At 33.7% G+C, this 10,738-nt stretch overlaps 2 protein-coding genes across 3 annotated transcripts; one reads left to right on the top strand and one right to left on the bottom strand.

Moving 5' to 3' along the window:
- Positions 1 to 709: 709 nt before the first annotated feature.
- On the bottom strand, positions 710 to 1,438 carry LOC107902718 (uncharacterized). The gene has a single exon (XM_016828850.1). The coding sequence runs from the start codon at positions 1,436 to 1,438 to the stop codon at positions 710 to 712; it is 729 nt and encodes a 242-aa protein (XP_016684339.1).
- Positions 1,439 to 6,919: 5,481 nt separating this feature from the next.
- On the top strand, positions 6,920 to 10,113 carry LOC121202862 (protein indeterminate-domain 7). Of its 2 annotated transcripts, none has more exons than XM_041093754.1 (3): positions 6,920 to 7,787; positions 7,947 to 8,337; positions 8,780 to 10,113. In XM_041093754.1, the coding sequence occupies exons 1-3, from the start codon at positions 7,556 to 7,558 to the stop codon at positions 9,927 to 9,929; spliced, it is 1,773 nt and encodes a 590-aa protein (XP_040949688.1). In that variant the 5' UTR covers positions 6,920 to 7,555; the 3' UTR covers positions 9,930 to 10,113. The 2 variants fall into 2 exon arrangements, with proteins under 2 accessions (XP_040949688.1, XP_040949687.1); XM_041093753.1 differs by having other exon boundaries at positions 7,008 to 7,787; positions 7,941 to 8,337.
- The last annotated feature ends 625 nt before the right edge of the window (positions 10,114 to 10,738 follow it).

Here is a 10,738-nt window from a genome sequence, read left to right on the forward strand (position 1 = left end):
ACGTGTAAGGTGGTGATTTGCCTTGTGGATTTTAGAGGGGAGGATTGCTCAATCATTTAGTGCGGGGCCTACTTTTCCCCTTCTATTTATAGAATATTGATTTTTCTAATATCGTGAATCCATCGGTTTCTTATTATTGTTTGAAAAAATATTGAATTGAAAAAAAACGTGTCTGGACTTGGAGAAATCGTTGTAAATCTACAAATTTGCAATAAAAGTTATCTATGGAATTAAACGACATCATTTCACTATTTTTTAGAGAAATGGAAATATATTTGATGTGTAGCTTAAAATGAGTTGAAAAGAGTTATTTTGAATGGTTAAAGTGTTGTAATTAAGATTCCTAAAAGTTGGGTATGATTGAATTTTTTTTTTCTGAAAAGAAATCCGTTTATAGCAATTGGGCCTGAACAACAAACAGGAGAAGTCCACCAACAACTTACAAACCAAAGTAAAAACAAAACAAACAACAAACCGGGGAAAAAAAAGCAAAGAAAAAGAAAATAATTAAAAAAGAAGATCAACAAAACACCATATTCTCCATCTAACAAATCTTTCAGGTGCTGTGTGTGTCAACAAACCTCAAAAAAAATAAACGGTAAAAAAATATATTCCAAATCCAACAATGCAACATCTGGACAAGAAAGCAGTTGAGAATGGCCACCCTATATCAGTATTTCTCAATTCCATAACTGAAATAGAAAATGGGCTATGGAGGTCGCCCACTCCGACGATCAGAATCAGCCACTTCCAAAGCTTTCAAAGGCACATCTTCCACCCAGAACAAATCTCCTTCAGCTCGCATACCCTCAACAGCCATTACATGCACTGCTCTATTCCCTTCTCTCGCAATGAACTGGAATCGACAACATTGGAACTTCCTTGCCAGGTTCTTCGCGTCCCAGGTAAATGGTCTAGACTCCGAGTAATCCTCGCTTGATTTTTGAATATTATTTACCACCAGTCTCGAATCACTCTCAAGAATAACATTTGAAAAACCCAAATCTAGGGCAAATTGGAGCCCATGAAGGACAGCAAGTGCTTCAGCAATCGCCACCGAATGAACCAAATTGTGTCCTTGAAATCCCGACCCCATTATAAATCCCTCATCATTTCTAATAATAAAACCTGACACTGCTCGTTTTTTGGCAATTGACAATCCCACATCAACGTTAATTTTTAACCACCCTTGCGGAGGTGGCGACCATTTTACCATGGATCTCAGTTGGGGATGCTTCAAATTCTTAGCATTACTACGATATTCCAACCCAAAACTCCTAATGAAGGTAACAATTTCCTCCAAACTTTGCACCTTTCTTTCATGTATAAATTTATTTCGAGAGAACCAGATCACCCAGATAGTAACAACAATTACCCCTTTCCTGTTCTTATCAGAATTCTCTAACAGCCAACTCAGCCACTCATTAAAATTTATCATTGACCTCGGCCACTGGACGTCTAACTTGGACCAAACTTGTGCATCAAACAATCAATCCCGAACAGCATGAGTAGAAGATTCACACCCCTGGCCACAATGCGGACAACAGTTATCAGAAGACAATCTCCTATAATGTAAGTTTTGAAAAGTAGGCACATAATTTTGAACAAATTTCCAGATTAAGATGCGAATTTTTGAAGGACACTCTAAACTCCGTATCTGCTTGAACATTTTTTGCTCGTTGATGCTCACATTAGAGTTATCCAGTAACATTTTATATCCACTCTTTACAGAATAGATACCCGGATTTTCGCTAAACCAAACTACTTTATCTGATTGATCAGTAGTGGGAATAGCTATACTCATAATCTGGTCAGCTTCTCCCACAGAAAAAGTTGAGTAAATAAGATCTCTGTTCCAACAATTAGGTTCCTTCAGAGTTAACTCAGCCACCCAATCCAAACCAGCCACCCTATCAGCATAAATAGAACGTTGAGCTTTTTCTGGCAACCAATGATCTTTCCATATTGACACCGATGTTCCAGACCCAATTCTCCACTTCAAACCAGACCCTAACAGGCCTTTAGCACACCAGATACTTTTCCAAACAAATGATGGATTCGCTCCTAAAGAGGCTTCCATAAAATCTAATCCCCTATAGTACTTTGCTTTGAGCAAACGCGCAAGTAAAGAACACGGGTTTTCTATAAGCCGCCAACCCTGCTTAGCAAGAAGTGCGATATTGAATTCGGCCAAATCTCGAAAGCCCATCCCGTCCTCCTCTTTTGGTACAGACAGCTTCTTCCACGAACACCAATGAAACCCTTTTTTCCCTGCTTTCTTTTGCCACCAGAATCGAGCCATGACCGCTTCTAAATCCCTACAAACTGCTGACGGTAACAGAAAAAAATTCATAGCATACAGTGGAATAGCCTGGAGTACAGCTCTGATAAGGACCTCCCTCCCCCTATGGAAAGTAATCTCGAGCTCCAACTTGAGACTCTTTTAATTAGCTTTTCTTTAAGTTCCTTAAAAGCCCTTTGTTTGTTACTCCCCACCATTGATGGGAGACCAAGGTAATTCTCCAGGTTTAGATTCCTATTAACCCCCAGAACCCTACAAATCTCCTCTCTGTTAAATTGATCAACATTGGAACTGAAAAAAAACCCTGACTAGTCAAGATTGACTTCCTGACCAGAACACTTAGCATAGGCCTCTAAAATTTCTTTGATCACCACTGCTCCATTGACAGACACATCTCCAAAGATAAGGCTATCATCTGCAAAAAAACAAATGGGTGATTCGTGGGGTTTGCCTACTAACCCGAAAGCCATTAAGAACTCCCCTTGAAACAGCCCTTCTAAGAAGAGTCGACAATCCTTCACCACATATAAGGAATAAATAAGGACTAATAGGGTCCCCTTGGCGAAGGATATTCATGTTTACTCTATTTACATTTATGTCTAACCTTAGTATATTATATATAATTTTTGTTTCTAATCATTAATTTTATTTTTAGTGATTCATATATATCATTTTTTAATTCTCAATCAATGTTATACATTTTTTCAAAAATTCCTAAAATCAAATCCAAATTAAGTCAGATAATTGAAGGATTTTTATTTTGGAATTTAAATAAATTACTTTTTTTTATGTTATAAAGATTTATAACCTATAAATTAAATAAATAGAATTTAATTCGGAATTTATAAATTGAAAATTGAAACTACATTTAATCATTTAAAAAACTTAAATAAAATATTTGGATTGATTTTCAATTTTCTTAATTTTTTTCAACTTACTTTTATATCAAAACGGTGCTTAAAAAGTTCCGTTTTCCTTGGTGTTTGCGTTTACGCCTAAAACACCATTTTCAAAGTCAAAAACAATAATAGGCGGGGGACAACGCAAGGAATAAAGTGATAAACTCGTTTTACTAACAAGGGAAATATTATTCTTAATTAAAATATACTCAAAAACCATTTTGAAAGAAAAAAAAAATACAATCACGTTATCTGCAATATACAAAAGGAGGACATGGAGACGGAAAAGAAATAGTGTTTTTGTGAATTATAAGAGAATGATAAAGCCTTAATGGAAACGCGATTAATGTAATTCAAATTCATATCACATCTAATGCGGATCATCATGTCAATACACGGAGTTCAAATTAATGGTTTTTTATGTACCAAAGAAAGCATTGCTTATTACTTTTTTGAGCAAAAACTAAAAATTTTTTGCTTCTACTTTTGGTTAAAAAAATATTTTTGCAAAGTACTTTTGATCCCAAAAATATTATTAAAAAACTCAAATACACCTTATTTGTTTTATTTTAAAAGTGCTTTTGTCCCAAAAATATTTCTTGGAAGTAACCCTAAATTGACCCGAAGTAAAATATATGAGTCATTAAAAAAAATTAAAATATATAGAGGTATGTATTTATAAATGAAATAAATTTCTAATTTTAACCGTTTACAATGTGAAAATGCCATGCAAATAACATGTATAGCATTTATAAATTTATGGGAAGGGAGAAAACAAAAATATTATTACAAAATGAATTTTATATCAAAATTTATTATTTAATAACTAAAATGTTGAAATTGCTTCCACTTTTAGGCTGGCAAATGGCAATACATCCTTGGTTTGTTGCCAAATCAAATCAAAACAATTGACCTATAATACACTTAAACAAACTAGCTTTGATCTAAGCTATTACTATTAAATATTAGCTCCCATAAGGTTTTAATTAATTACTATCTCTTTTATCAGAAAAAAAGTTGCAGTTTGAAACATGAAAAGAGAATTCAAATATTGCACATTATTTGCACACACTTTTTTTCTAATTATCATCACGCGAGATTAATTATAATAAAAATATAAATAACAACAGAGTAATCTAATTATTTATGATTTTAATCAATTTTTTTATTTTTTTATTAATTTTTTAGAAAAATAATAGTTTCCCATGAAATTAAGAAATATTTTAAATTTCAAATTAAATCATCTGATTGAGAGAGAAAAAAGTATTAAAGTATTAGTAAGAGCTAATTGTATCAATCATCTCTGAACTATGATTCTCATTTTAAAGTATTTTTTAAACTCAAAAATATTTTAATTACATCCTCAAACCATCAATGATATATCAATAAGGGTCTTCTGTTATTAAAATATTTAATTTAACTGTTAAATGAGACGTTAAATCTTACATGACATAATTTAAAATGAAAATTTTAAAGAAAAATAAATATTGTAAAAATATTGGTTTTGAGGTTTTCAAAGCTTTTACTAAAACCATTGTTCACTCTCTAATTTTTTCAATCTTACTCTTTTTTTTTTAGTTTTTAATTTTAAAAGTTATGGGACAACATTTTTTTCTTTCAAATTTTCGTTTTAAATTACGTCACATAAGATTTTACGTGTTATTTAATGGTTTCAATAATGGAAAGACCTACTTGATATAACGTTTGATAGTTTAAAAAATGTAGTTTTGAAGTTTAGGGACCAATTTAAAATAATAGTAATCATAGTTTGTGCATGTCTTGGAATTAACCCTATTAATAGTTTTAAAGAAAATAGGAAAGTGGAACAAGTTTTATGGACAACAGCAAATATGTTTCCGAGGATGAGGTAGTCAACTTCAACACTGGCTTTTGCACTATTACGATATGTTTAATGCTGTCTTTTGGACACCATAATCTCGAGCTGTCAACAATTGTTAGCTACCTTTTCTTGCCTTAATTACGTGGATTTGTTCTTATCTTTTTTGTTCTTTTTCGGATATACTGCACCCAAAACAAAGGAAAAAAGAAATTAATTTGAAAGCGTATTCTAACTGTTTTTAATTCCAGGCTTGGATCCACCAAAATATCCCATTTCAAACTTTCAAGAACCGACTAAGAAATTAAAACGTAAATTTATATATATTTTTTCCTTCCTGAGAGGAGCAAACAAATTAATTTTACTTAGATGATAAGCATGTTATAATCTAATCTTCGAAAACTTTCTTTTACTTAAAATGAGAGATATTTATATATTAAATCCCATATTGATAAATTAATTATTCAATCACCTCCTTTATCAACACAAGATGTTAAAAGGTGTAAAATATTCTATATTCTACAAAAAAAAAAATTGTGCATTATTGGAAAAGACAAACTTACTTGTTAGGTTGCCTTAGAGGTTTATCTTAATTGTTATCCTTGGTGAAGATTTTTTTGTATATTTGTTTTAAAATATATCTTAGAGTTAGGATACATAGTGAAGTAGAACAGATGTCTTCAAAGTCACCACTGCTTCATATCTGATATGCTTTGTCTCATTTCCGTATTAAAAATCACTATCACTTATATGGATGTTAGATATATTCATTCCGCTTCACTTTGATTTGGTTTTTATTAGTTATTTTTTAATATTTTTAATCTTTTTAAAGTGCCAACAAATATTTAAACATAATTATTTAAAAATATATTTCTGATAGTCTCAATTTATTCTTTAGATTTGGAAAAAGATAAAAGAATTTAAAATATTTTTCTATAACAAACTTTTTAGATTTTTCCCTCTTAATAAATTTACGTTTAAAGATAAAATTGTAATTTCCTGCGGTAAAATAAAGCATGATAGGATATATATAAAAAAAAACTTATCCATCCCACATTGCATCCATTTTTTAGAAAATTATTCACTTCATCCAGAACGAATATTCTATTAATAATCTATTTAAATATTTAAGTTTTACCATCCTACGTACATAAACATAGATACTGTAAAATTTGAAACTTTCACTAGGGATAAGTGAGATGATTTTTTCTATTGAATTTTGCAAGGATATACTCGTTCCATCTATTTTTATTTTCTTAAAAACCAACTATATACAGTATTACTATAGATGTTTAACTTTTTATACTGGTAAGTAATAAAGTTAAAAATTATTTTTCATTAAAGAAAAAACTTCACCTAATTAGTTCCATTCACAAAATTAAAGTCTCCATCCTAAGAATCTAAGTTAGGAATCTAGAGTTTGGTCCACACTTACATATTTATTATATATAGATAACCCCTAACTCCAAAGGGGTTGATAATAGTTATTATTACTATATAAGAAATTGGTGTGCCATGCAAAATTGTCAGAGATTGCAGCTAAGTCTTTCATAATATATGAACAAATAGTAAACAATATAGTCAAGTGATGATGGGTATGAAACGCACAAAAGCAGAAAAAAAAAGAAAGGCAAGAGGAAAATAGCTTTTAGCCATGCCTCTTACATATATTTAATCAATGCTTCAATCATGTCACTGTAAATGTAAAAAAAAAGTCTACTACCCCATGATCATGATGTCAATATATATATTTTCTGATATGGTATAATACAAGCTAACACTCCTTGATTTTTTTTTCATCTTCTTTAGCTTCTTAGAAGGCAAATAGACAATTATTTTATTATTATTATTATTACAAGGGGGAGTGTGAAGAGAAAAGAGGAAAAAGACAGAAAGTGCAACATCAGAGGGGCTCCCCACAACCCTTTGGCTTGTGGTTTTGGGTTCTTGTTTTCGGACAGCTTTGAGGATTAAACAAGCATTTCTCCTCATCCACATCTCTCTTTCTCTCTCTCTCTCTCTCTCTCTCCCACTCTTTGTCTGAGTTTTATGAGTTGATCAGTTTCATAATTTTGTATGGTTATTGTTGGATGTTGTTTTAGGTTTTTATTCATAACATGAAGCTTAAAAGTGGATAGAGATCGAGGATCTGCATAAACCTCTATATCTGGTTACTTATATATAGAGAGAAAGTTATAAATACTTACAACACTGCTTATTCTATTTGTTTCTTTTGAGAGAATTTCTTTAAAAAAAAAAAACATTGTCTCTTGGGTTGAATCCAATATGATGATGATTATTTTATATATTCACCCATGTATATTAAGCCTAGCTAATCAAGTATCAATTTATTTCTCTTTTATCACTTAGTTGGTGTTTTTTTTTGGGTTTTTTGTCTTTGGATTTTCTTTTTTCCTTTTTTTTTTTCCCTTTTTTGGTTTGTAAAAAACCAAGATCCATGGCCCATGATATGCAAACTCTGGAGGTGGTCAAGTTCATTGGTTTATGTAAGAGAAGATGATGAAAAGCTTTATGTTCCACCAACAACAACAGCAACAGCAACAACAACAACAAGTTTTGGAAGAGAATATGTCTAATTTGACTTCAGCTTCTGCATCTGGTGAAGCCAGTGTTTCATCTGGGAATAGAACTGAAGCCGGTTCTAATTATCCTCAACAGTACTTCACCACTAGTCAACAACCTCAAACTCAGCCAGTTAAGAGAAAGAGAAACCTACCAGGCAACCCAGGTTTGGTTTGGGTTCAAAAAGCTCTTTACCTTAACACCATTCTTTTTTGTTACTTGTTTTGTTCGTTTCCTTTCCTACTTTCACTTTCCTTGTCCGGGACTCAATTTTTAATGCATTTTCTTGGTGGGTTTTTTATTTTTTATTTTGAATCATACCCAGATGCAGAAGTGATCGCTTTGTCGCCAAAGACACTCATGGCGACAAATAGATTCGTGTGTGAGATCTGCAACAAAGGGTTCCAAAGAGACCAGAACCTTCAGCTTCATAGAAGAGGGCATAATTTGCCATGGAAGTTAAAGCAAAGAACAAACAAAGAGGTGAGGAAGAAGGTGTATGTATGTCCAGAAACAAACTGTGTGCACCATGATCCGTCGAGGGCGCTGGGGGACTTGACTGGAATCAAGAAGCACTTCTCGAGGAAACATGGCGAGAAGAAGTGGAAATGTGAAAAGTGTTCGAAGAAGTATGCGGTTCAATCGGATTGGAAAGCTCACTCCAAGACTTGTGGCACCAGAGAATATAGATGTGACTGTGGAACCCTCTTCTCACGGTATCATAAATAGTTAACATTTTTCCCCCCATGAACACAATTATGAACCAACAAATCTTCATTTATTGAGGCATGCACTTGAGTATAACTTTGAACAATAAAAAAAAAAAGGGGGTCCTTAGACTGTAAGCTTTACATTCTTTGTACATTGAAGAATTCATTGCAATATATACATCTAGCAGTTCCTAGTTTTCACACCCTAGAGAGAGAGATAGAGAGAATGAACATTGAAATTTTGTTTTGCACTAGCTCGAGTGGACAGTTTGTCCTATGCAGTGCACTCACAGTGAAAGAGAAAAAAGAAAATGAATTGGATACAGAAAAGAGGGAAGAGAAAGTATTTATCTGCCATTGTCATAGCACTTTATGACTGGTTTTGTTTTTGTTTTTGTTTTGCTGTGCTTAATTTTTTACTTGAAAACTTTCTTTTTTCTTTTTCCAGGAGGGATAGTTTCATCACCCATAGAGCCTTCTGTGATGCTTTAGCAGTGGAGAGTGCAAGAGCAATAAACCCACTTCTCTCCCCTCATCAACCAGGCACAGCAGCAGCATCTCACATGAATTTACAAGTGCCCCAATTCAATCCCCATGACATCAAACTCCAAGCATTTTCACTTAAGAAAGAGCAGCAAAGTTTCACGCCTCTAAGGCCAGAGATTCCACCATGGCTGGCTAGCCAACCGATGCTCGGGGCTGGTCCTGGCCCACCACACCCTATCGACCTTTCCTCCCCCTCATCATCAATATTCTCCCCGAGATTAGATCATCAAGATTTAACACTTCATGGAACCCCCAGCGCTAACCCTAGTCTTGTCCCCACACTCCCTCCATACCATCACACAGCACTGCCTTCCCCTCACATGTCAGCCACTGCATTGCTCCAGAAAGCAGCTCATATGGGTGCGACCATGAGCCGTAAATCTGGGTCATCATCAGTACCGTCCACTGTTGCAGCAGCAGCATCTGCCTCTTTGATGAGACCCCACCAACAAACTCACGTGTCTCCCGATTCTGCTGGCACTAACAACAACACAACAACAGCTGGTTTTGGACTCGACTTGCCTTCACGTGAAGAACTAGATGTGGGTAGCAGCAGTGGCATTATCCACGGCTTGGCTCCTTTCGGGAACCGTAAACCTGCTGCCAATGCAGGCGATGATGATGATGATAATAATAATATTGCTGGCTCAGGTGCTACTCCTTCCCTTCTTCAAGACATGATTAACTCTTTGTCTTCTGCCACTGGATTTGACGCCACTAATTCCTTTGATGACATTGCATTTGGTGGGATTTTTAACGCAACAAAGAAGCTATGTGGCAGTTCCATCAACGAATCCTTCTCGAAAACAACTACACCAACAGTACCCACGACGACAAACGGCACTAGAAACGATCACCATGGAAGTACTGCCGGTAGTACCACCACCACCACCACCACTCAGGGTGGTGATCAAGGCTTGACAAGAGATTTCTTGGGTCTTCGAGCTTTCTCTCATACCGATATTCTCAACATTGCCGGTCCTGGTCGTAATTACTGCATCGACACTTCGCAAGAACAACACAACCAGTCTCAAAAACCATGGCAAGGTTAGGTAATATAGCAACTCTTTTTTGTTCAAATGCTATATCTTAAATTTTATAAGCACCTTTTTCGTATTTTATTCTGTTTCTTTATCTTTAATTAATTTCCTTCTACCTTTTGCTACAATCTTTCTAAAGGGAAGGACCTCTAAAAATACTGATATATATAATAATATCAGTTCTTCTTCATCTTCATATATGTGTAGCCCATGTTACAAACTTTTACCTTTTTGTTTAACTTTAATAGTAGTATATTCTTCATTCACACACATATCTGTATGTATATTCATATAAAAGCTGACCTGCAAAGCAAAACCCTAAGGTTAATAATATATTGGGTGATAAATGATAGCAGCTTCCAGAGGAAAGGAACATGATGATGAATATGACACCAATTAGTGGGTTTAGTCTTATAATCTAATCATATTTATTAGGTGATTTTTTTAATTCTTAAGTGCCTTACGTGTAACTAAGCACCCAATGTAAATCCAGTTTATAAGTTATGATTATTAATTTTGAAATTGATGAGGTTGGCTTAGTCTTAATTAATTCGCCATATGGTTGTTTTATCATCTTTATATATTCAGGTTTTTCTATAAAATTTTATTTCGAATCCAAATAATACTATCAGGTTATGCAATCATTAGTTTTTAGTTATGATTATGGTTCATGCACAAGAAATCTTAGTATAAGTTTGTAATAATTAGATGATTTATTATATGTCGGAAAACTGTGTTTATATCACATTTGTCATGATTAAGTATGAGAAAAAACAGAATTGGGCTATTATGATTTTCAACGCGTAATCATGGTTTTTCTA

This window comes from Gossypium hirsutum, chromosome D05 (assembly GCF_007990345.1).
Source record: "Gossypium hirsutum isolate 1008001.06 chromosome D05, Gossypium_hirsutum_v2.1, whole genome shotgun sequence".
NCBI classification, from domain to species: domain Eukaryota; kingdom Viridiplantae; phylum Streptophyta; class Magnoliopsida; order Malvales; family Malvaceae; genus Gossypium; species Gossypium hirsutum.

Bases quoted from the DNA above. Each gene is read 5' to 3' on its own strand.
- LOC121202862 (XM_041093753.1), top strand. From the start codon at position 7,556: ATGATGAAAAGCTTTATGTTCCACCAACAACAACAGCAACAGCAACAA. The intron at 7,788-7,940 runs GTTTGGTTTGGG...ATTTTGAATCAT, and splicing joins AAACCTACCAGGCAACCCAG to ACCCAGATGCAGAAGTGATC. The intron at 8,338-8,779 runs GTATCATAAATA...TTCTTTTTCCAG, and splicing joins TGTGGAACCCTCTTCTCACG to GAGGGATAGTTTCATCACCC.
- LOC107902718 (XM_016828850.1), bottom strand. From the start codon at position 1,438: ATGATAAATTTTAATGAGTGGCTGAGTTGGCTGTTAGAGAATTCTGAT.